This window comes from Sorex araneus, chromosome 4 (genome assembly GCF_027595985.1).
Source record: "Sorex araneus isolate mSorAra2 chromosome 4, mSorAra2.pri, whole genome shotgun sequence".
In the NCBI taxonomy this organism is placed as follows: Eukaryota; Metazoa; Chordata; class Mammalia; order Eulipotyphla; family Soricidae; genus Sorex; species Sorex araneus.
This window is the reverse complement of record NC_073305.1, coordinates 162,776,352-162,802,898: the sequence shown is the minus strand read 5'-3', so window position 1 is coordinate 162,802,898 and position 26,547 is coordinate 162,776,352. Positions and strand designations below refer to the sequence as shown.

The 26,547-nt window shown below is 38.9% G+C and overlaps 1 protein-coding gene across 7 annotated transcripts in view; it reads left to right on the top strand.

Moving 5' to 3' along the window:
• Positions 1-26,547, top strand: part of MAP7 (microtubule associated protein 7) — a 174,743-nt gene that overhangs the window by 123,715 nt on the left and 24,481 nt on the right. For 4 of the 7 annotated variants that reach the window (XM_055136323.1, XM_055136325.1, XM_055136322.1 and 1 more), the window contains exons 4-9: positions 4,195-4,358; positions 5,667-5,784; positions 6,478-6,564; positions 10,235-10,345; positions 16,261-16,374; positions 21,118-21,269. In XM_055136323.1, coding sequence (XP_054992298.1) covers positions 4,195-4,358; positions 5,667-5,784; positions 6,478-6,564; positions 10,235-10,345; positions 16,261-16,374; positions 21,118-21,269 — 746 coding nt within the window. The remainder of the gene's footprint in view (positions 1-4,194; positions 4,359-5,666; positions 5,785-6,477; positions 6,565-10,234; positions 10,346-16,260; positions 16,375-21,117; positions 21,270-26,547) is intronic. The other 3 variants (XM_055136324.1, XM_055136327.1, XM_055136326.1) reach the window with 3 other exon arrangements.

Genomic DNA, 26,547 nt, shown 5'->3' with positions numbered 1-26,547 from the left:
CAAAAAATATATTATTTTAAATGTTTTTTTAAAAAAAATTGAGGTGGGAATAGCCACTCCTGGTAGTACTCAGGGCTTACTTCTGGTTTTGCACTCAAGAATCACTCCTGGCAGTGCTTGGTGGCACCATATGGGGTGCCGGGGATCAAGCCAGGTTGTTCATGTGTAGGACAAGCATCCTACCTGCTGTACTATCTCTCCAGTCCAAGAAATATTATTTCTTTAAAAAATTATTTATGGTAAAATTATTATTGTAGTAATGCCTAACCCTGTGTGATTTATAGCACAACCTAAAGAGCTGCTTTAATTTTCTGAATAGAAATTATCATGATAATAAAACAGGCAATAATACAATAACTAATGTCATTAAATTCTTACTAAATACAAAGAACAATTTTGTGTTATGTGCAAGTTTTAAAATGCTCAGTAAATAAAAAACAGACCTAGTTATCACAATTTTACCCTAAAATAGAAGGTAAAGATACAAGGTAAGATATAGGGAGCTGTAGTACCTTGCCCAAGGCCATGCATTTTTTCTGGGATGACTCGAAAGTAACTCCCAGTGAATCCGGAAGCAGCTACTGAGTTTGAGCAAGAGAGAAACACCATTATGGGGACTGAAGGGGAATAAAAGCTTTGCTGCATAGAAAGCAGATGGAAGGAACTCTGACATCTGTGATAGACATCTTAAGAGCAGCAGTGAGATGCTCAGCTCTGCTGGGTCTCTTCCAAGCACCCAGTAAATACACATGCTATTAATAACCTTCCTGACAAAAAGAAAGAAGCAACAGTGATCCCTGCAAGAGCCAGAGCTTCTGGGGAAGAGTTGAGGGCAGTGTTCCATCCAAAAGCCTTTTCGCTCATCTCACCATCCACAAGGAGGTTTGCTAAAATGCAGATGACTGAGCCCCAGAAGCAGGCCTGGATGAAAAATAAATTTTAAGAAAAACCAACTCATTAGTGTAAATTTTACCCAACCCACTGCTCTTTAATAAGTTTGTTTATTCCTTTGTCTTTATGATATCAAGGCCTCTGAATCTCTTAGTGAAAAGGGGTATTTTACCTTTATAAATGTCATAAAAGAATATAAAAATTTTCCTCAAAACGAGGTATAAAATACAAAGCCTACGTGGCTTGAATGAAAGTTAAGAGGGTGAACATAAAGTACATAAGGGAGAGTCCAGTGGTTACAGCACTTGCCTTGCATATGGCTAGTCCCAGTTCAGTCCGAGGCACTGCATGTGTATGTTCCCTGCACACTGCCAGGGGTCACTCCTGAGTACAGAGCCATAGTAAGCCCTGAACTCTGCCAGGTGTGGTTCCCAAGCCACACACACACACACACACACACACACACACACACACACACACACACGTGAATATACAGATGCTTCCTACTGCATGTTCTCATCCATTGTTGCCAGGGCTTCTCCACTGAAGGCAGTATGAAACATCTATCAGAATTGTTTTCCTTTTTATCTTTTTTTCTTTTTTAGGTGAGTTTATTTGTTCTTCCTCTCAGTGTCATTCTACCTTTTAAAAAATTCTAATTGAAGTGACGTGATACCAGTTGTGCTTATATTTATGTTTATAGTCAATATAGTGACTACCCATCCACTACAACCCAAATGCACAAGACCCTTCACCATCACCTGGTGTCACCTCCAGTTCCCCTCTGACTCTTTATCCCACCCCAGTTGGCAACCTCAGTTCTGTATTCAAAGTCAAAACGGTAATTGCCATTAGTTCTTGTCTTTTTGCTTTATTGCTGTCTATATCACGTATGAGTGAGACCATTTGTTGTTCTTCCATTTATTTCACTTAATAAGATTGCTGCTAACTCCAATCAAGGTACAACAGTAGACAAGCTTTTGTTCTTTTCTTACAACTCAGTAGTATTCCCTTGTTTCTCTATATCACAGCTATTTCAGTCTTTCACTGGCTATTTGTGTTGTTTCTAGAGCTTGTCTGTTGTAAAAGTTCTACTGTGAGCATGAATGGGTTTATACCTTTTCTTTTCAAGTTAAGATTTTTGTGTTCTTGAGTAGCATTTTAATATACCTTCTGGGTAATTCTTTCCCTATATAGCTCACATGCCTGCAGATATTTATGATAATAAAGCTCTGGATTTGTAAAATACTTAATTAACTTTGAATAATCTAGCAAATATATGGTTATTTAAAATAAGGTGTGGAAAACAATGAATTTTATAACCATTAAATATTGTTAGATTCATGTTTCATTTGTTGTAATAGAAAGATGTCTTAAGATACTTTTAGTGAATTTAGATTTCCCTTTCAAACTTTCTAATTCTCTTCTCATTCTTACTAAATTGTATATTTAAAATGTATTAGCATGGAATTATCCATACTATTAATCTTTTAAATGTATACCTTTAAGAAGACAGTGGTGGAGGGAAATTAGGTGTGGTGTTGCAGTGGTTTGCATGTCCCCACAGTGGGCGCAGTGGTGCAGGGAAGCTAGGTGTGGTGTTGCAGTGATGTTTATATGAAAAGATTAATTAACAGTACTGTAAATCCCAGTACCTCAATAAAAATGGTCAAAACTAAATAGTAAAAAAAGCGACACCAAACAAACAAAAAAATGTAACTAGGTGAGATGATGGATGCACTGCTAAATTTTGTAATATTGATCAAATCAGTATTACCTCTTATAGCCTAGTTCTCCCTCTCGGAGAACCTGGTAAGGTACTGGGCGCATCCTGCCCGCATGACAGAGCCTGGCAAGCTCTCCATGGCGTATTCAACATGCCAAATACAGTAAGAATGACGGGTCTCATTCCCCTGACCCTGAAAGAGCCTCCAATGTGGCACTGTTGGGAAGGACGAGTAAAGGGAGGCTGCTAAATCTCAGGACTAGGATGAATGGCGCCTGCTCAAGCAAATCGATGATCAACGGGATGACAGTGATACAGTGAAAAACAAGACACACAATAATAAGTAGACCATGCTAGAGTCTGCATGTTCATCCATTTATTTCAAAGGTGGAGTAAAAGGTAAGAGGTTTCTAAGGATAGAAAAGGACTTCATCTCACTTTTTAATATTTAGCACCAATTAAACTTTGACAGATCTATCCCTGTCTCTCCATCTTTCTAAATGTATTAAAATGTGTCTTATGATCTCTGCCAGTAAAGTATTTCCATGTTGAAAAATTAAAAAGCACTACATACATGTATGTGCATGATCAATAGTAAGTGCACCTTAAGAAAGTTTCAGAATTTGGCCAGAGAGACAGCATGGGCAGTAAAGCATGATCCACCAAGTACCTCCCTCCAAGAGTGACCCCTGAGCACAGAGCAAGCCATGAGCACCACTGGGTGGGGCCCAAAGACACAAAAGTACTAGAATTGATGGAATTGAATTCTGTTACTTTTAATATGCAGTCTCATATTTAAAAAATTAGAAGTGCGGTATTTATTGGGCACATCATATGTGTCTTTTTTTTTTTCATATGTGTCTTAAAGTAACTTTTTGGCAGGAGGGGGGAGGGGTGTTGGCAATACTCAATGGTACTTGGTAGGGGCGGGGTGTATTACTCCCCAGGTGGTATCAGAGGATCAAACCCAGCCCTCTCTCAGGTGAAACATGCCCTCACCCATTGAGCTATCTCTCTGTCCCTTAAAGTAAATTTCTAAAGAAATTAAGTCCAAGTTAAAATTGTATCACATTTTTTAAAAAGAGAGGCAGATGATGCTGTTGATTTGGAGGCATCGTGTTGAGAGCTGGCAGGAGAGCAGAGCATGTGGTATGCCAGTAGTAAACAGGGGAACTCTAGGGGCACCTAAACAGAACTCAGTACATCTTCCTCAGCATGATTGTGTCATGTTAAATTATGCTAAAAACTGGTGCTGGAGTGATAGCACAGCGGGTAGGGCATTTGCCTTGCATGCGGCCGACCCGGCTTCAATTCCCAGCATCCCATATGGTCCCCCAAGCACCTCCAGGAGTAATTCCTGAGTGCATGAGGAGCCAGGAGTAACCCCTGTGCAACGCTTAAAACAATGCTAAAAGCTAACAGTTGTTGTTTTTTTTCTTTCATGAAAATGTGAGGAGAGCAAAGGTGGCCAAGCTTCGTGAATACAAGCCCCAGATTCCCATGTTTGCCAATGAAAATCACTTATCCAAAGCTTTTCAAACCCTCTTGTGTTTGACTTCTCTCTTCTCTCTCTGAAGCCGCAAGAGAAATCGTCTGGCTAGAACGAGAGGAACGAGCCAGGCAGCACTATGAGAAGCACCTGGAGGAGCGGAGGAAGAAACTGGAAGAGCAGAGGCTGAAGGAGGAGCGGAGGAGGGCAGCTGTGGAGGAGAAGAGAAGGCAGAGACTCGAGGAGGACAAAGTAAGCCCGCCCAGCGCTGGAAAGTAGATGGTTTGTCTGTCTCAGGAATGCTGCAGGTTGGCTTAGAAATGTTCCATAGAGCTACCAGATCACATAACAACATGGATTCTGAGTCTGTTTCTAGGAGAGCCTGGTGTAGAAGTCAAGATGGCTAGGATTGCCTTAGAGCAAAAGCCCATGTCACTGATTGACGCCTATCTCTTAGTTTGTCTCAGTCCTACTCAAAAACAGTGACCACCCCAAAAAGCTGTATTTCTGTAAAGCTTTACTACTTATAAATATTTAACCCCTATTCGTCCCTTGAATAAGTGATACACAGCAGTATTTTTGTTCGTTTTTCTGGCTTCTTTGGTCACACCTGGTGATACTCAGTACACTCAGGAATTACTCCTGACGGTGCTCAGGGGACCATATGGGATGCTGGGCCATATGCCTGCAAGGCAAATGTCCTGTCTGCTGTACTGTCACTCTAGCCCCACTACATAGCAGTTTTGTAAAAAAATAATAGTAAAATATGGAAATTGCTTCTCAAAATGATGAAGCTACAACGTCCTACAACTCAATAGATTGTAGGTTTAGGATAGCACACATTATTAGGTTCTAAATTGTTTTGTTTTGTCTTGGTTTGGGGGCCATACCCTGTAGTGCTCAGGGAACTACTTCACCTTAGTGCTCCTCAGGAAGGAGAGATGGCACCCTGGCCTTCTGCATACAAAGCATGTGTTCCAGCCCTGGCTCATACTGTGGCAGCTGTCTCTCCCACCTCCAAATTCCATGTTTTAAAATATGGTACCACCCGTGTTTACAAACTACTTAACCAAGAACATGTATTATGGGCTTAAGTGCATTGGTGAAAGATCTCAACCTTAGTGGTAGTTATGAGAGTTGTTTTTTTTCTTTCTTTTTGGGTCACACCCGGCAATGCACAGGGGTTACTCCTGGCTCATGCACTCGGAAATTACTCCTGGCGGTGCTCAGGGGACCATATGGGATGTTAGGAATTGAACCCAGGTCGGCCATGTGCAAGGCAAACACCCTACCCACTGTGCTATCACTTCAGCCTCCCGTTATGAGTCTTTATATGTGCCCATTTTCTACCCAGTTTTTATCAGCTGGAATATAATGATTTCAGTAACCTCCTAGCTTGAATATGTTTTTTACCCTAACATAAACTTTTGATACAAGGGAAGCGAGTAGGAAAACTAAAGTCAAAGTTTAAGTTCCATCCCTCAAGCTACTCTGCCTTAAACTGAAGAGGCCCCATCAATCAGCTTAACTCTAATCCTCAGCAATTTTGTTGGGTTTAAGGAACGCCATGAAGCTGTTGTTCGACGGACGATGGAAAGGAGCCAGAAGCCAAGACAGAAGCAAAACCGGTGGTCCTGGGGAGGCACTCTCCATGGGAGCCCCAGATTCCACAGCGCAGGTAAGCACAGGGAGCACTCCAAAATCACTTTGTTCTTTCCTAGATAAAGTGCTGTCTCTTTTTTCTTTCTAAATCTCTGTTTTTGTAAACAACTATCCTCTTGAAATGATTAGAACTCTAATTACATGATACTTCCACTGTTTGAGGATAGGAAGGTGATAGAGGTAAGAAGATAAGGTTTTCTCCCTTAACACGAGCTTTCCTTGTTGTTAGATTCCTGTAAAGGCATAGAAATGTATGCTGTGTTTCTGAACAAACACTCTGGCTTCAACTCAGCATTATCTTGTGGGGCTCATTTTCATAAGAGTCTTAGGATTATGGAATAGGTTAACCAGTTTTCTCTTTTTTTCTTTGGGAAGAATCTTAGCAAGGTTGACTGATCAAAATCAATACCATGAGCCTCTATGTTCATACCCTAACATCTGTGCCACCCTCATGTCCTGCAAGAAGAAGTACATGTTTTTGAAGCTAGAAATCGTAACAACTATCAGAGCTACTTCCATCTTCTTGGAGTGACAAAAAACTATAGTGAAATTTGGACTTTAGAGAAAGGTTTTATTTTGGTACTGTAAATTCAATGCACTTTGATTTGTATATGATGTGTCCATTGTTTTTCTTTTTCTTTTGTGTGAGTCAGATAACCTTTATTTTTAATTTACTTTGAAAAATCATTGTCTTACATTCTATCCCCAGGTGGTTTTGTTGAATCATCATTCTCCTCTCTCGATTTAGCAGGCCTGGACCACCACTTCACCACTCTGGGTGGTACTAGAAAATCTGGTACAGACTCCCTGTGGTTGTCGATTGCTGATCTGTATAGCTAGCCCCTCGGACCTAGGGCCAGCTCATCAGTAGCTGAACCATCACCACCTTAGTCATAACGCATGCTTCATATCCTATTGCGTAGACCTAGATCTGGAATGTGACACAGTGTTTCTAAAGTGTGATGACCAAATAACTCAGGTGACTTAAAGGTGTTAAAATAATAGTCACATCTGATATGTTTGCTTTCTATTGAAATTAGTATGTTGTACAACCCCGCCCCCTCCAAATTTCAGCTCATTACCTGGGACCATCATTCAGTTTGGCATGCGACACATTCCTACAGATAAACACATGCATGCGTCTGTGTGTGCATGCGCACACATACACACAAACTACGCACACACCTTCTCCTATACGCACAGCCTTCTACTGTCGCTATTTTTAACATTTTTAATCTAAATATATCTAGATTATTGTTTGCTCTTCTCTCCTTTACTCCTAACATTCATTATATCTTCTGCAATCCCTTTATTTAAAAAAAAATCTAAAAGCATATTACCATAATTTACTTTCCTATGAAAGTGAACCAAATTTAAAAGACAAAATTTTTTAAGTATTCATGACTCAAAATATCCAGTGGTATTTGGTGGACCATATATCAACTCTTTGATCATAGGTTCATTTACATGTGCTAATTCATTCTAGTATATATTTTTTAATTACCTATTTTTCTTTGACTTCTCTTCATATATACCTTATTTCTTTTTTTACATGTGTATCAGAGAAGCATACCTTATTTCTTTTCCAGCCTTGTTAAGGAGAAATAAAGTTGCTTTGCTCTGTCTTTTGTTTTCACTCTGAGTTTATTTTTATTGGTTTTCATTGCTGGGGATTGAAACCAGGGCGGGCACTGTACCCCCGAGCCACCTTCCCCCGTGCTCAGAGTTTAATATTCGACTTTTATTACTGCCACACAGAGCAAGAGAAAACCAGTGTTGTGTTTGTAAATTGGATAAAACCTATGTTTACAAGGGATGTAAGTAAAGAAACTCACTAGTGGTGAGGGTGAGACAGAGAAACTTGAAAGTAATTAGAATTTGCCACAATTCTCAAAGGTCAGGATGCTCTGCTAGGAGCATCTGTCAGATCTTATGTTTTTTACAATACTTCTTAACTCCCCAAAAACCTGACTCGTGATGTATAGTTTGTGTTTTCTGTTCAACAGACATCCTGCAAATAAGATTTAATCCAAATTGAATTGGCATCTTGTTTAATAGTTAACACAAACAGCACTGCTGTATAACGCATGACACTTTTTAAACTAATCGCTCATAGATCCTTTTGTGATTTTGTGTTTTATTCAGTGAGGGGAAAAAATGGATGGATGTATTAAGCAATATAATAAATGCAAGTTATGCCTCCATAATTTTAGCCATAAGAGATAGACTTACTTGTAAGTTGTTTCCCTCAACTAAAGCAACGTCAGAAAAGGATACATTAGAATTACTTAGAAATGACTTTTTATTATTCATTCTTGGACCCTGGACTCTCACATTATATCATCAAGATATTTATTTGAGTTTAGATCTTTGGTTTGGGGGTTTTGTTTTATTTTGTTGGTTTGGGGCCACACCCACAGGTGTTTGGAGTCTACTCCCAGCTCTATGCTGGGAAGATCATGGGTTTCACAGGATTGAACCCAGGCTTCCCACATGAAATCATGTGCTCAGCTCATTGAGCTCTCTCTGACCCTACCCTTGGCTTTTGTCAGCACATCCCTCGGTGTCCTTTAGTTAAGTGCATTGTGAAGCACCAAAATTGTGGTAGATTTTAAAAAAAAAAAGATAAGATGGTGAACCATACAAGTGAGTTGTCATAGAAGATAGAAATATGTAGTATTGGCAGAAAAATATGTTCATGCCCTGTTCACTGTAAATTGGTCAGAATTGGTTATACTCTAAGGGAGAATTTACTATAAATGGCTTGCTTCCAAGGTGAGTTAAACCAATGCAGCTAGGTTCTGAGTCCTTCTACAATAAAGAGTGTTTTTATTTTTAGTTGCAGAAGTCAACACTAGAGAATAAAACTATGACAGAGCCTTTCTCACTTTGGCTGGCATAATTTCAAACATCTATTTGCCTTCTAGATAAAAATATTTAATTACTCTAAAATCACTCGACTGTAGGATGAGTTACTGTTTTATTTTTCATTGTATATTTTATTTACATTTATTGTTATGTTCATAAAATTAAAGAGGAAGAGGGGCTTGGGAGATGGCTTAACAGGTAAATACAAGCCTAGAACAACTAAGGTACTGAGTTCAGTCCCCTGCAGCACTGCCTCACCTTCTGGAGCACTGAGCTGCAGATCCACACCTGGCTGAGCAGCACCACGAGTGGTCCCAGGCCTCTACCAGAGCTGTTCTGGAGATCACCCTGTCATTGTCACTGTCATCCTGTTCCTCATCGATTTGTTCAAGCAGGCATCAGTAATGTCTCCATTGTGAGACTTGTTAGTGTTTTTGGCATATCGAACACGCACGGTAGCTTGCCAGGCTCTGCCGTGCAGGCGAGAGACTCTCGGTAGCTTGCAGGGCTCTCTGAGAGGGGCAGAGGAATCAAACCCGGGTGGGGTCACCCTATAAAAAGTTTTTAGGGCCGAAATGATAGTACAGCAGGTGGGGCATTTACTTGCATGCAGCTGACCTAGATTCAATCCCTGGCATCCCATATGATCCCCAAGCACCACCAGGAGTAATTCCTGAGTGCAGAGCCAGGAATAACCCTGAGCATCGTCATATGTGGCTCAAAACCAAACAAAAATTTTAAAGACGGCCAGAGTGATAGTACAGTGGGTAGCATGTTTGCCTGGTACATGACCAATCCCGGTTCAACTCCGGAACCCCATATGGTTCCTTGAACCCAGCAGGAATGATCCCTGAGTGCAAAGCCAGACGTAAGCTCTTAACACCACCAGGTGTAGCCAAAAACAAAACAAAACACATTAAAAAAAAAAAAAAAACCTGCCTATATTGCTATCGCCGGCAATTTTGTGGGGCAGCATTTTGATTGGAGTCTACATTTGTAAACTAGTATTAGGCAGCAGGCTGGCCCCCAGTGGTGCTCCAGGGACCATGTTGTGCTAGGGATGGAACCCAGTTCTTCATATTAAACGCTCACACTAACCCTTTGAACTGTCTCTCTGATCCCTCTAACAAACTTTAAATGTCTTGGTGAAATAATTCTGCATGTAAAAGTACATCAAATGATGGAACCTGGTATTTTGGGGGCTTTTTATTCTAGTGTTTGCATTATGTTTTGACCAGCTTTCTTGCTATCCCATTGTTCTATTCTTAGAAATGATGAAACACTCTCTGTGCTTCAAATCTGCCTCCATTATTTCAGTATCCCTTCCCTGGCCTATCTTTGGCCTTCCATTTATTTGACGTATTATTGCAACACATTTAAATTTCCTTGACAAACTGAATGTTTAGTTTTAAGAAAGGTGAATTTTATTTTTAACCTTTAAGTTACCGTTAAATGTCCATTTAGAAAACTGTGCTGTTACAAAAGATCTAGTCATAGAGCTAAATGCATCAAATCCTAGTTTTTCCTTTCGTCATTGAACTAGGAAATTGCGATCCTGCATGCTGGCTGTCAATTAGCATTATCTCCATTTGTTTTAGATCCAGACAGGCGGTCAGTTTCCACCATGAATCTCTCGAAACATGTTGATCCTGTCATTAGCAAGCGGCTCTCCTCTTCATCTGCAACTTTACTAAATTCTCCTGATAGAGGTACAGTCAAAAGGAAAACAAAAATGTGTCCTGTTATTTGCCTAATGCTTTTTTTTCTGAATGTTTACAGATAAAAATAAGCGTCTGAAGTTGCTTTCCCTGCATTTCTTAAATAGGAAGAAAAAAACTTCAGAGTAAAAAAGCAATAAACGGCTGAGCAGCATTTCCTTTCGACGAGAACGTTTCTCATTTTAGAACTTGGCTGAGTGATTGCGTTTAGCAGTGATGAAAGCGGTGCTTCTCTCAACTCTTTAGTAAATGAGTTTACAGCTCCAGAAATCACTTACTCACCCACCAACACGCAAACAATCTTTGCTACGAACTTGTACTTAAGTTATACTGTCACTGATATTCCATCTGTACTCTGGGAATACTAGACTTTGACTTCCTAAAACAACTTTTTAAGTGATTCATGTTGGTAGATTTCATTTTGCTAATTTATTTCTCATCTAACCAAATTTTTCTTGCTGCATTTCTTATGTGTGATTGGTTTATTTGGTAATCATTTATTCGCTTTTAAGGGATTTGGCCTAACTTTGAATGTATCATCATCCATTTCAGGCCACCTAAGTTTAGTGATCATGGCCCTTCAATTAACACCTTGTTTGCATTATTTAAGTCATTTTTTAATTCATGGATTTACAGTACATGAATGTTAAGTTATTTATAAAATGAAAGTTTCATATATTTGTATATCTTAGAAGGAAAAATCAAGCTTTCAAGATAAGCTACTTGTTTTACATAACTACAGTAATTTTTAATTTGAAAAAAAACAAAGAATTTTTGTGCAATCTAAGAGGACAGATTCTTGGTTTTGGGATGTGGCTTAGTAGTAGAGCATGTGCCTCGTGCGTTTAAAGTCCCGGTTCCATCCCCAGAACCAACAAAACCAGACAAACAAGAATATTTATATCTGTATATATACATATGTATATATATAAGTACATACTTTAAAAGTAACAAATTGTAAACACTTTCAGTACTTTATTAAGAAACTTGAGAAAGTTTCGTTTTTATAATCTTTAAAAGTATTTAAGGTGTGCATGCTCTGTATGTGTGTATATTTATATATTTTATATTATGTAAAAGTTGTAATACCATTGGAATATGTAATATTATGTGTGTTGATGTTCTTTTGTAACTTATCTCTTAAAGTAGAAATTTTGGAATTTCTCACTCTTACCTTTTAACCTAAATTACTTCCTTGTTTTCTTTCCTTTTCTAACCTGATTTTTCTATCATCCTTACTAGATTTGTAGTCAAATTAGGATCCCTTTATATTTTAGAAAAATACTGTTAGGAATTAAAATTCCATAAGTAGACTTTTTAGTCCTCTTCCAAATATAATGTAAAGTACAGCATGATAATGCTGGTCTTATGATTTTCTCTTCTTTCATTGTTTGAAATTGGTCACTTTATTTTTATACTTTCATGACCTGTGTCCAAGGCAGTTGGGATCTTAAAGTATTTTTTTGAGTAAATCTTGCTTAGTGCCTCCTATAGTTTCACTGCTAAAGTTGATGTCACTGTCTCTGTCATCCCATTGCTCATCGATTTGCTCGAGCAGGCACCAGTAATATCTCCATTGTGAGACTTGTTGTTACTGTTTTTGGCATATCGAATACGCCATGGGTAGCTTGCCAGGCTCTGCTGTGCAGGCAAGATACTCTCGGTAGCTTGCTAGGCTCTCCGAGAGGGGCAGAGGAATCGAAACTGGGTTGGCCGCGTGCAAGGCAAATGCCCTACCCACTGTGCTATCACTCCGAATCACAGCATTGTGGGAAGAAATATTTAAAATCTGGTAATCAAATACAATAAAACTGTAAGAACAAAATATCAAAATGATAAAATGGAGAACAAAAATGTGTTGGAAAAGTTGGTGTAATATTAGAAATGTGGAGATAGACAAGGAGTCAGACAGTGTCCTATCCACTCGTATACCCGTGCTGAATTATCTTGGTCAGCCAGAAATAAGATATTGTGTGAACTCTGCGTGTAGTAGCTGATAGAATGTTCTTAATAGGATCTTAGGATGGGGAAAGATTTGTTGAATGGTTTGTTTACTCTGATGAGGGTAATAGGGTCCCTACGAGATCTAGGCCCTGACTTAATTTCATCTAAGACAGTTGGAGAATTACTAGCATAGATAGCCGAAGCTCCTAAGCACTTAGTGTTGTTGCACTGCATTTCAGTTCTAGCTGTGTGGAGCCCTTCCTTAGATAGACTCTAATTACATGAGTTCTTTTTTCAGAGATGTTAAGGTGAATAACCATAGCGTGGAGCAGAATTGGAGGGGCCGGGAAACTCCTCCTTAAATCATGCTGTAGGCTTGGAAAACCAAAACACTGCTGGTTTTCCTACCTGTTTTCCTACTCTAATAGGGCAGGTAGGAAAGCACTAAATTTGAGAGCTCTGAATTTGAATCCTTATCAAATGAACCGTAAACCGGTACTTCATCTAATGGGCAAGATCTACCCAAAAGAAATTTGTGGCACATCCAGGGATTCCATATTACCCAGTAAGCTTTTCTTTAAAAAACAAACAGGGGCTGGAGCGATTACTCAGATTTGCCTTGCACACAGCTGACCTGGGTTCGATTCCCAGCATCCCATATGGTCCCCCGGAGTACCGCCAGGAGTAATTCCTGAGTGCAGAGCCAGGAGTAACCCCCGAGCATCGCCGAGTGTGACCCAAAACGCTAAATAAGTAAATAAATAAAAACAGGCAAAATCCTTAGAAGTACAGTGAGATCCTAGGCTTTTGGTAAAATAAAAATTCTTCTCAATTTGAATGTCTCTAATTTAGAAAAAAGGTAGTTACACCTTTATTATCAAACTGAAGAACATTCTTCCTGAATTACTAGAGGTCATAGGCAAAACATCTTAGGGCTGAAGAGATCATCCAGGGATTAAGGCATCTGCCTTGCATGTTGCCAACCCCTGTTCAAATATCCAGCACCACATGTCGTCCCCTGAGCACAGACCCAAATACAGTGCCTGAACCCAACCAGGGGTCACTCTTGAGCATAGATCCAAGAAGAGCCCCTGAGAACCGCTGGGTGTGGCCCACCCACAAGGGAACAAGGAAGGGAGGAAGGGAAGAAATGAAGGAAGTGAGGAAGGAAGGAAGGAAGGACTGAACATTGCTAGGTTGCCTATATTTTCTCAGACCTGCAGCTCAGACCTTAAAGCTGATAACTGAACTGAGATGCTCAGAGATGTTAAGGCCAACACTGCTGGAAAACTCTACTGGTTACTTAAACTAACAATGTATTTTTATACAGATTACTTTCCCTGGGCCTTCCAGAATTCATGAGCAGATTCTTTTAGCTCTGCCCCTGTGCCCAACTAGTCTTTAAATAGTCTGATTATTCCATATGAGTATAATGTCATGTTGATTGAAAAAATAACGAGTTGAAGGAAATTGATTTTTTAAAGATTTCTGTGATTGATTCAACAGAGGGACTCTACACCCTGGGAAGATACTACCTATTTAACTCACTTATTTCTTGAGAAGAGTAGGGAGTGTGAAGAATAAAAAGAATGAAGCTTCCTACTCTTTGTTTTAAATAGTTCATCCTTTTCTCTTTGTACTCTCAATGAGAGGATATAGTGGTAAATATGATTGAATTCTTCCCACTAGCATGTTCTATTTGACCTCAGCAAGGTGTTTTTGTTCTTATTTAATATGAATTAATTGCCAGCATGTTTACATAAAGAAGGAAAGCTTCAGATAACGCTAGCTTTCCTGCTCCTAATAAAAAATTAAGATCTGCACCATCTGCCTTTCCACACGGCAGCCCTCATCTGGGACTGAAATCATGGTTCCTGCTTCTGAATGAGTGGGACAGTGCGGATATTCAGAGTGTCTGTCTGCCCCCGTGTCCCCACCTCCAGTTCAGACAGTCTGTTATGGAATAATCTTTTTTAAGTTCTTAAATAGGATCAGTACTGAGAGTTGTTTCATGAGACTCTTCCCTCAAGGATTAATCATCTTAAAAATCAGACCCCTCTATGTTAAAAAAGAGTAATTTTCCTAAATAGTTATCCTCTGGAAGTGCTCAGCCTTGCTCTTGTTAAGGGAGAGTTAGGTTATGAATGTGGCAGAGAAGCATGTTTCTCCTAGCAAAATCTCTTATCCCCACTGTTGGAATTATAGAACACACCTCTTTGGAATTACTTTAAACTAAATTATCTTTATTTGAGCACCATTCTTAGTTGATGCCATTAAGATTCTGTAATTGAGCATCTAAACCACTCATACAGTTTAGCCGTCAGTAAGCAGGTATCTTTTCCCTTCCTCACCTACTGTACTGTGTTCTACTGATGTTTCTAACTCATCCCAAAGATTTCAACCCACTGACTTTCTTCTATGTATCCAATTTAATGCCACATTATATCCTATTTTTGACGCATATGGACACCAGAACTCAAACATAGATGCACAAACTGTTCTGCTATAGCTTATGATAACTTTTACCTACCCCATTGTGTATTCTGCGAAATATATAGAACCATTAAGATAACTTTTAAATCGTTTTTACTAATGTCTTCATGCAGATAAAGATTTAATTTAATCTGGGAGATTTGCATAGCAAATAGAAAATATAATGAACAATTCCACTGATTTGCATAGTAGAATAATTTGCATACTTTTTACATTCAACAAGGGTAATGACCAATAAGCTACTCTTTTCAGATAAATTCAAATAAGTAAGGTACTTATTGGAAATTAATACTTCCCTTTAAAAAGAGGAGCAAATGTTTTCCTAACACTGATGACCTATAACTACAGCTCATTTCCTAGAACTTAAATATGTTGTTTTAAAATTTGACATTTGAAAAGTGGTCCCAAGAACAACTGCTATAGAGCAAAGGAATTGCACCTGATGTTTATGGGACAGAGCATTAGAACCTGAATTTTAGATAGTTTAAAAGATTTATGAGTGTCTTGGAAGTGTGTTCTAAAGATAGAGATGTATGATGGCTCTACTTTTATGATAACATACTTTGGTGGGAGAATTTTGTAAATTCTTTTCCAGATATTTTTCGAAAGTAGCTTCTTGGTTCTCATAGACCCTCAGTGGAAGCCAACAAACAATATAAACAAAGTAATTAGTTTCTAATTACTATACATACGTTTCCTAACAATAATCTTAACCCCCCAGTCCTGTGGGATCAGTCACACCCCAGTACAACTCGGAGTGATACTTCATTGCAATATTTTATTTTTGCTTTTCTCGATTTCTCACACCCCACTAGTACTCCATACTATTACGTTTATAGTGAACATTAGCACCAGAATTTTTTATGTCATTGCCAAACAGGGACCTGAGAGAACCTCACTTGCTGAATGGAAAAGTCAAAAAGAAATCCTCTGCAGAACTTTACTTGAATCCTCTTTCATCGTATCCTCATTTCCCCTACTTACCTAAGTAAAGCAGATGGTGATCTGAAAATATCTAACAATGATCTTGACTCTATTTATGAGTGAATCCAGTCTTGCCCGAACCTGTTGACTACTCAGGGTACTTAGGAAATGTTTTGACTGAAGCGGGTGCCATCCTGATGAAGGCAGACACACACAGCTGGAGTCAGCAGTCCAGACCAGACCTGTAGTTGAAGTGATATTTCTGTTTTGTTGCCTGTGGGTTATTTATTGATGATTGAACGGGGAGTGAGCAAAATCATCTATAAAGCAGAACCTGCCCGACACGTAGCATCCCGAACCAGGGCCTCAGAGAATAGTTGTTCTTTGGGGGCAGGTTCCCATGGCTCTGACAGTGCTGCCTGCCCTCCCTGGAAATCCCAGTGTCTCTGGAAGGGCCGCAGGTGGAAGCGCTAGGTGTGGGACCCTACACCCTCTTGCCCCTGGAAAGAATGCTTCTAACATCTTGCTTATATGGTGACGTTTAGCTCGCCGCCTGCAGCTCAGCCCATGGGAGAGCAGCGTTGTTAACAGACTGCTGACGCCCACACATTCGTTCCTGGCCAGAAGTAAAAGTACAGCTGCCTTGTCTGGAGATTCAGGTAAAAGGATCACAAGTGCACCTTTTCTGGTGAGGTTAAGTCCTTCTTTTGAAGCCGGTCTGAACCACCAGTATTCCTCAAAGTATCAGTCCCCTTTTCTCCCACTGCACGTTTCTCTCTGCTCAGAGCGGTATGGTTTCGCAAGTGTGTCGCTTGGTGTTGGTTTCCCAGCCCTGGCATTGTCTCCTCTTTGCATTCATCTTTGCTTCTTATCTGGACGCCAGATGCCAGGCAGACAAAGGCTGTCTTCCCTGTGATCAGATGGCTTCAGACTTCTGTCCTTTCACACATTATCCGAAAAAACCTCTCCCTCACCTGATTTTCTGCCCCTGCAGAACTGACCAAAAGCGAAAGGAGTCCATATTTATACTCATATCTACATTTGAGAATAATATCAAAGCAGACAGTTTCCTAATATGGCTGTGAATTAGCCCTTTATCTCCCCTGTGCCAGCCTTTAGCATGTAATCTAGGAATGGTCCCTTCCTGAACCCCTAAGAGTCATGGAGAAGACTAATTACAGAGTTCTTACTTGTTACAGTCTTTGAAAATAATGTAAAACCTGCCAACTACTGGTTGTAATTAGTTATAACTCCTCAACTCTTTTTTAAATGCAAAACATGCCTGAATAAGTCCATTAAGTAAATGCAACTTTGTATGGAGCCTGTCTGCGGCTGGAAAGATAGAAGTTAGGCCTTCAGAAACATCTCTCTCTCCTGGTAAGTTGGTTCTGGCTCTTCTGACATGTCTTTGGGCACCTGAGTAACCAGTAGGTGAACCCTCGTCCCTGGGTTTAGGAAATTGCATAACCTCTACATAATGTTCCCTTTAAATTTCTTGCCTGTACAAGCCTCTTCCTGCTTATTAGCCCTCTTTTTACAAGTTATCATTCTTCGTGGTTTTATAATGTCTTTTATCTACAGCACCCAGAGTGCTAATGAACATCACCTCTAATTCTCACAGTACCCCAGGAGACAGCAAAGAAAACAAATGAGGGTTATTTCTACCCTTTGCTTATAGAAAACAAAGAGGGGACTTACCTAGACTCCCTGAGAAGTTGTTGGCTGGCTCTTCCTACAGACCCTGCCATCCTCAGCATCCTGAGAGATGTTGTGTGCACCCATTTCAGCCACCACATTGTTCTGTGTTTTCTGTCAACTGTCACATTGCACCTGAAGTCTTCTTGGAGGAAAAAAGCACAGATCATTGCATATGTTTTTTTTCTTAATGCCTATGAATTTTATATTTTTATACAATTCATGAAAATTTTGCTTTGTCCAGCAAGTTGAAATACCTGTAAAGCTGCATTTCAGTCCTTCTGTTTCCTAGAATCTAAGTTTAGGGCTCATGCTTCAGAGTTTCCACAAGACTGTTTGCTGTTTCATAGCAAAGCACTGTCCCACGGCTCAAAAAATTGCTTTCTTTGCTTTCTGTTGTCTCTGAGCTTTGTCAGTTCTTTCACATTTTCTCTAGTCTTTTCCGGCATCATTTCTCGTTTTCTACCCAGTCTATTCATCCATTGTTCCAGTTTCCATCACCATTGCTCTGCCCAATCAAGGTGCTTTACATCTGCTCGTTGCCTGCTCTTCGCTTAGCCGTTTTTTCCATTCTCCTTACAAAGTGCTAACTTCGGTGTAATTTATTTTAGCGTGAAACCTCTTAGTGGGTATAACCCCTTCTTGAGTTGCCTGTGTTACTAATACATTTTTTAGTTTATTTTTAACCTGTCGTCACTTTGATACAAGTTGTTCAGTGATCAAAACTGTTGATTATTTTTTCCATTTGTAATTATGTATGTAAATATCTCACACTTCACTTGTCAAGAACACTTTTTCCATCATTTTTACTTTATTATCTATTCTCCTTGATCATTTTCTCTTGTCTTCCCATTTCATGTTTGCCCAGTGACTTTATCCCTGTTGACAGTTAACCATTGAGACGAGGACAGCCTGTGTCCTGAGCCAGCTTTACAGTAGTGAACTGTATTGTAAATCAGTATCAGCATCCTCACCCCAGGGTGCCTGCTGGGCTAAACTCCCAGAACAGGTGATACAGCAGTTGAGAATTGGAAATCAGAATCTCTTACTTCTCATTTATGAGCATTTCTTTGGATTGACTTTTCCATGCCCACTTAAAAAAAATATATTTGTAAAGTTGTGTGATTATTAGAAGTCAGTATTAAAAGGGGTAATACATTAAAATACCTAGCTATAATAGTGCCTGCACACAGTAGCCACTCACTAAATGCTAATATTATTTTCTTAAGCTGTTTTTCCTATTCTCTGTATTATACTCCAACCATTTGAACTACTTAACTTTGCACCCATTGTTTCAGAAAGTACATATCAAATATTACAATTACACATACTTACTACCAAGAATCCAAGGAAATAATAGATATTGCAGAAGACTTTCTCAAAGACATTTCAATAAAATAAATCAGTTTAAATTACTTTGAGATGCAGAGGGCAGTCTCTGGGAAAGAATCACAACTATGTATTGTTCATATTACTTCTTCAGGAGAGTAAAATTATTATAATCATTGATTTTAAGATTTTGGGTCTTTCAATTGTTGCTGTTCAGAATATCCATAAAATTTAATGTCCTAAGAAGGATTTTGCAGTGTTTATTTTAGCCAATTTCCCAGGTAAGGGGCCAGAGCAGTAGTATTGCAGGTAGGGTGATTGCCTTGCATGTGACTGAGCCAGGTTAGATCCCAGCATCCCATATGATCCCCTGCGCACCACCAGGAGTGATTCCAGAGCACAGAGCCAGGAGTAATCCCTAAGCATTGTGGGGTATGGCACAAAAATAAAAGCTCCCAAATAATTCTAATTTAAACTAATTTGGATCATTAGATTTGATAGTAATCTCATATAGAGTGTCTATACAAGGATATTTTATTTTATTTTCTCCTAATACTACTATAGTACTATAATGAAAAATCAACTAGAAGGCAGGAGGAGATTGACTTACTTCTGGGAAATGCCCTGTAGATTCCTCCTGAAATTATTACTCTCCACTGGAGGAAAAAGAAATCATATTTCTGAATTGCATTCCCTTTTTCCTGACTGTGTCTCAGGTTTCCATGTCTGAAGCCAAGGTCAGTGAGTGGCCACTGGCTGTGCCCTGGGCCACGTTTAGTCCCTGAAAAGTAACAGAATGTTGGTCTCTAAATGCATTTGATTAACTTGGAAGAGTTTTTGCATTAATGAATTCTACCTTGTCTGGGAAATGTAAATGCTTTTAGACACTTGAAGAAATGTTCTTTTGGAACACTTGCCCCTGTATTGACACGGCAAACGAAAAGAGGTTATCCTTTCTCAAAGCACTGTAGAACCTTCCTTCACCACTAAAGTCTCAGGCAAAGCTTTTTGCCAGTTCACTGGTCAGATGCACACATTTTCTTTTAAGAACCAAGACAGAGGAAAGTGGTTTTAGTTTATCCTGAGGAAGTTGAATAGATGATGGGGAGGAGGATGCTGTTTTCAAGTTAGTCACAGTCTTAAATGCTCAGTGATAATGAGAAGGTGCAATCTGGTAGAATTTTAGTCTGTAGGTTAAGCCAAAATAATAAATGCCTTAGCTCAGTTATTCTGATTTTAAGATTATCTGAAATTTGTTCTGTGAACTGAGGTTTTAACTTTATACTACCAGCTGGCATAAGTCTTTTTAAAGGCTTGCTGTGGTGGCTAGAATTACATAAAGTCACTTTATAAAATGTAGTATCTCCTTAGGAATAATTCTGTCATATTTTTTGCTAGAAATAAGGTTTCTGAAAGAAATCTGAAAATCAGCCCTAGAGTCTTAGGGCCACAGTATGATACAACACAGTGTAAGATAGATTGTTTTCAATCCCTTGTTGGTTACAGTCACCTCATTAATGATGTTTTTTGAAAAAGAATTTTCAGAAAGTTGGTGGCTTTTTTTAAAATATGCCATCTTGATAATTGTGGAAGCTGTTTGTGATTTAGCTTTGTTTTAGAATTCCCATATACTTGTGTTCTATTCTAAGTGATTCCATCCATCTCTGCCATATTCTGTATATTTTGTTTATTTTACTGCTGCTTGTTATAAAGAATCAAATGCCTTGGCTTTGAAGAAACCCTAAGCATGCATTTAATTTAACCTTTAAAGAAATAAAACATTTATAAAACTTATTGCTAGGAATTATTAGTTTGTCATTGTAATGAGTTTTAACACCTGGTAAGACTTGGTCATTTTACAGTTTGCAAATACACTTTTTCCTTACTACCAGTGTTGAACTTTACTCCTGAATTAGTTGGAGTACATCTTGCTTTGCCTGCCGCTTGCTTGCTTCCTGTCTTTTTCACCTTTTGTTTCATCTTAAAACTGAGAAAAATCTGAATCCATATTTGTCTCTATATAAAATTATCTTCTGTCACTAATGTAGTTTTACCAGAACCATCAGATTATCAGAATATAAGGCATTTGTTTTCCATAAAGATTGGACGACACTTATGTTCTCAATACATATTTAAAAAGCCAGATATCTTATATGTTCCAGATTTTTCATTTGCATATGCATCCCCTTGGGACAAACAGTAAGTGCATAGGATGTGAGGAGAGCTGAGAGTGATGGTTCTGGACGTCTTTAGGTAATAACTCTTCTTCCTACTTTTCTTTCTATCTCTGCTTTGCTCCTTTTCCTGAACCTGCTTTCAACTTTCCTCCAACTGCTCCTCTGGCACTCTTGTGTGTAAAACAATCACCTGCACCCTAGTTATCCCCATTTGTCCTCGTTCAGCATCTTGCAGCCCCATCAACTCCATGTCCTACAAAGCTGCACACTCTAGAAATTCGATGGACCGACCAAAACTCTTTGTAACGCCACCCGAGGGCTCTGCACGAAGGAGGACAATTCATGGCACCGCGGTGAGTAGCTGTTGGGAGCAACCTGGCGAGTCTGGGAGCTTGTGCTGGTTTTATGCAGAGTGGGCCCCCACCCCAGGGTGAAGTGTGGGTGAAAGAGCAGGAGGTGGCAAACCTCCATCATCTCATCCATCCACCAGTCCTGAAGCTGGCTGGCAGGGCAGAAGGGTTCTTCTCATACTCACTTTTTACTGGCAGATCTTTGCCTCCCATAAAAATCTGAATTTGGAAAAGAACATGATATTCACGGTGCTGAACTACCCTGTTGATGCTTCCAAATAAATGTAATGCCAACACCTGAATTGTCAAAAGTCAGAAAACCTCTGAAGGGAAGTAAGCCTGGTCTTCCACTGCCTCTCCATTTAAGTTTTTTTAAAATATTTTTCTTTCTGGAATGTTGTTCATGATTTATTGCATTCAGCATTCCAACACCAGTACCACCACCATTGAACCTTCTCACCATTATTTCCAATTCTCAATCACCCCTCAAGCTGCCTCTTCATTTTATACCAGCAATACCCAGAAGCTAACAAACTCCAAATGGGGTTCATTAAAAAGCAAGATAAAGGTGGTTTTTTTTTTTTTAATCTGAGTGGTTCAGGCCCAAAGAAATAGTACAGCAGGTAAGACAACTTGCTTGGAACACAGCCAACCCAGGTTTGATCCCCGGCACCCTATTTGGTCGCCCAACTACTACCAGGAGTACTACTGTGAGCACAGAGCTAGGAGTAATCCGAGTACTCCTGGGTTTTCTCCAGGCTGGGTGTGACTCCCTGTCCCCTGTAGCTAGTCCCTGTCAAGATCTAAATCTTAAAATATAGTGACAATGTATTTTGAAAACACTAGTTATGTGCTAAGTAATTAATTCTCAAAAGGTGATTATAACTCAGATATTTTGAGAAACAATAAAATGTGTACTAATATTGCTGGCAAGATGGCTGAACAAGTGTTCATTTTTACTGTGCTTTAAATGCAGTGAGGTCCCTTTATGTCTCCAAGGAATCTTTCTCCTCTATCTTAAAATTAATGTTATTTGGTATCCCTTGAAAGACAGCCTTTGTTCTAGGATCTTCAGGCATTAGACTAGTCTTAAAGGACCCACCAGTCAAGCAAACGGATCCTGCTCCCTCTCTCCCATCTCTCCTTAATGAAAGGTTGAAATCGCTTCTTAAAATCTTAACTTCCCAGAGCAATTTAGATTCATAAAGCTGATGGACACTTAAAAGCATTTGCTTAGGCCTTTGAGGATAATTTCAGAGTTGTAAGAGCTTGATAGCTCTGCCTACAGGCAATTTACTTCCAAGTCCCTTGGGCTCTTAGAAATCAGTTTAAATTCCTGATTGAGTCACACCTTTAGCCCTTCTAGCCAAAGGTGAAAAAGTTTTTTTTAAAAAAAAACAAACTTTTGATGTATGGGAAATTTTCCTTCATTATCATATTGGCGCTTCAGAAACTGAGGGGGCAGGGGAAGGTGCGGGGAGACAGATTAAGCACAACAGCTTGAGCCCCAAACATTAGGTACTATGGAGATGACAGAATAATCATGAAATTAAAATTGCTAAAGAGAAATATTCAAATTGAATCAGAGACCATTAGGGCAAATAGAATTTAGATACATAAATTTTCTAGCTTCAGACATCACCTCAACAAACCAGTGTCCTGACACCTGAGAGAGATTGCTAAAGAGTGATACAGTGTAACAGACGTTCCTCCCTCCCTTTTACCTGTTTTCCCCTCTTTTCAATGACTACTAGATTATGCAGAGGAAGCATTTGTGCCTAGATAAGAAAAGTATTTTTTCCCTCATTGGAGCATCTATGTAACCTTGCCTTGAGTGGTGCCTACACACCCCAAATAAAGTTTATTCTCACTGGTAAATTAAGCTCTAGCTCATTGCTAATTATAGTTTAACTCTACGTACATGTAGGATGGGGAGAAGAGTGTTTGCCAAAGGAAAAATACCTTGTAATAGCTAACAAAACTCAGCAAGCATTCCGGGAGAGAAGGATGTGTGTTGACCCCACAGGTCAAATAGATTGAGTAACTGAGATCTGTCCCCTGATCTGGAACCTCCACTTTCTCACCCAGCATTGCTTTTTGTTTTTAATGTACTTGGTTTCTTTCTGTATTTAATATGTTGTTCTTTTCGCTTCTTCACTACCAATTCTCTCCTTTCGTTTTTTATTCTTTTACTTCAGTAGTAGTTTGGGGGCCACACCCAAAGGTACTTGGGCACTGCTCCCACTTTGTCCTGGGGAATCCTGCAGTGGGCCTAGAACCCAGAGCTACTGCATGAAGCACTCTGAGCTGTTTCTCTAACCCACTGGCAGTTATTTAGGTAGAATCCTACTGCCCAAAACAGACAGCAAGACATACAGAGCCTGTAGCTACACTGTAGAATTCAGTTATATAATATCTACGAGGGGCTATTCAACATCTCGAAAGTGGCAAGGAGGCTTAAAACTGGATTTTCAGTGTAATATGATTTGTAAGTGCTTCATTGTACTTTAAAAGACATTTTATTCATTTTAATACTTTTAATTAGAATTAAATTATTTGCATTGTATAACCAGTCTCAAGAATTTTTTCAATTATTGCAAAACTGAGATTGCACACATCCAGCAACATGTCTGTTTTTTTCCCTCCTCAGCCCAACAACCACCATTTTTCTTTCTATTTCTGTAAGTTTGAAAACTCCAGGTACCTCATACAGCTAAAATCATACAATATTTGTCTTTCTGTGGCTAGCTTACTACTAGTACATTGTTCTCAAGTTTCCTCCATGTTGCAGCGTGTAACAGGATTTTCTTTGTTTATAAATCTAATAATATTCTATCATATGGGCGGATGGATGGATGGATGGATGGATGGATGGATGGATGGATGTCACATCCTGCCATTCCATTTATCTGCTTATGAATGTTTGAGGTGTATATGTCCATTAGCTGCTATAAATACGGGCATGAGTATGCAGAACTCCTTAATCTTTTAAGTTTTTGAGGAACTGCTATATACTTTTTCATTCTGATTGTGTCATTTATATGCCAACGGTGCATAATGATTCCTGATTTTCCACATCTTCCCCAGCATTTTCTTTTTTTCTTTTCTGGTAGCCATCCTAATGGGTGTAAAGTGACATTTCATTATGTTTTTGATTTACATTTACCTACAAGTGATGTTAAACAATTTTGCATGTTTGGGATTTTGTTGTTGTTATTTGTCATCATTTAAGAAACAGTTTTGAAGAAAATTTGAATATCCTTTCCAAGTTTTAAAAATTGTAATCTTTAAGTTTTGTTTTGTTGCCAAAAAAATGTTTTTAATTACTTGAGTGGTATTACAATATCTTTTATTTTTTAATTTTTTGTTACTGAGGTGAAGTAGATGTTTATATATTTTGATGTTAATCCTTGACTAATATGTGGTTTGTAGTTTGTTTCTTCCATTTTTTTTTTTTTTAAATCTTGCTTTGTCTGTCCAGTCAGTCAAAAAAAGGAATGGAAGAAACAAACTACAAAGGACTGGAGTGATAGCAGAGAGGCTAGGGCATTTGCCTTGCGCTACAGTGCTTTTCTGTTATTCCTTTGGTACACAGAAGCTTTTAAATTTGTACTCCATTTGTCTGTTTTTGCTTTTGGTCTCCTATACTTTTGATGTACTACCTACCAAATCACTACCAACCCAGTGTAAGGAAGCGTTTCCCCTGTTTCCTTCCCCAAAAAAAGCATAATTTTAAGTTTTATGTTAGGTCCTTAATCCCATTTTGATTTTTTTTTATTAAGGTAAATTTTTATTATTGGTGTAAGGTAAGGGCCTACATTTTGCTTTTCTTTATCTAGTTTTCCCAGCATCATCTGTCAAGGAAATTGTCAGTTCTTCCTTTGAGTAATCTGTCATCTAAAGAATTGTGATTTTAAAAGTTGTTGATAGTTGAGTTTTACGCATATAATATTTCAACACCAGTCCCACCACCAGTGTCGGTTTTCCTCCACCAGTGTTCCCATGCTCCATCAACTCTTCCGCCTTTGCCCTCCTGCTTGCCTCTGTGACAGGCACATTACAAAATTGGTGGTTGCACCTTAGATCTTAAATTTTCAGCATTGTTGAGTCTATGCTTTGAATATATAGCTGTACAAATCTCACACATCACCGATATAACCGAAGCCCTGTTCCGTTATTCCCCATTTTCATCTTGCCCTTTCCCCACTGATTTCTTTCCTTCACTGTCCTTCTCCCTAAACTGAGGGCAAGGGTGATCTTGGCATTCCCTAACCCCTTTACTACATTACATTTCCTCATCCAGTCATTCTGTATTTCACGGATAAGTGAGATCATACTGTATTTGTCTTTCTTTTTCTGGCTTACTTCACTCAACATGGTATCTTCTAGTTTCAACCAGGTTACAGCAAATTGCATGACTTTATTGTTCCTTGCAGCTGTTCTTACAGCATTCTATTGTGTATGTCTACCCCAAATATGGAGGTCTCATGTCTTCTCATTTTGAAACAAGATATGAGATCTCCATATTTGTTCTTCCTTTTCATTTTTTTAAGTTCTTCAGGATCCCTCAAGTTTCATTCCGTATGAATATAGTTTTCCAGATGAATTTTCTGTCTGAAAAAAAAATGATGCTGGGCTTTAATAAGGATTTCATGGAGTCTCTAGATTGATAGTATTAATATTTTAGCAGATAATACTCATATAAGCTAAACCACAAAACATCTTTTCATTTATCTCTAATTTCATCCAGCAGTGCCAATTTCTAGTTTTCAGTGTATAGTTTCTGCTTTCTTAAGTATATTTATAAAGTGTGTTTTTGTCACTTTGATGTTAAAAGATTTTTTCTTTTCCTTTTAAATATTATTTAACTTTATTTAATTTAAATCTAAGTTTAAATATCTACAACTGGGAATGTGGCTTGGTGGTAAAGCATTTGCCTTCTATGTATGAGCCCTGAGTTTGATGCCTGGCATTGAAAGATAAAAGATTACCATTGAGCATCTGAAATGTATTTTGTGAGACTGAATTTATTGTTCAGTTTTAAAGTGACTTAGATCTCTACTCAGAAAGTCAAGTGTGGAGGTCAGAGAGATAGTTCAATGGTCTGGAGCACATGCCTTGCTTGCAGAAGGTGTCTGTTCGAGATCTGACAATAATGTATTATGCCCTGAGCATCACCAGAAGTGCCTCCAAGTTCAGAACCAGGAGTAGCTCCAGAGCACTGCTGGTGTGCCCCTTCCCCAAAAAAATAATTTTAAAAACACAGAGACAAGTGTGACCG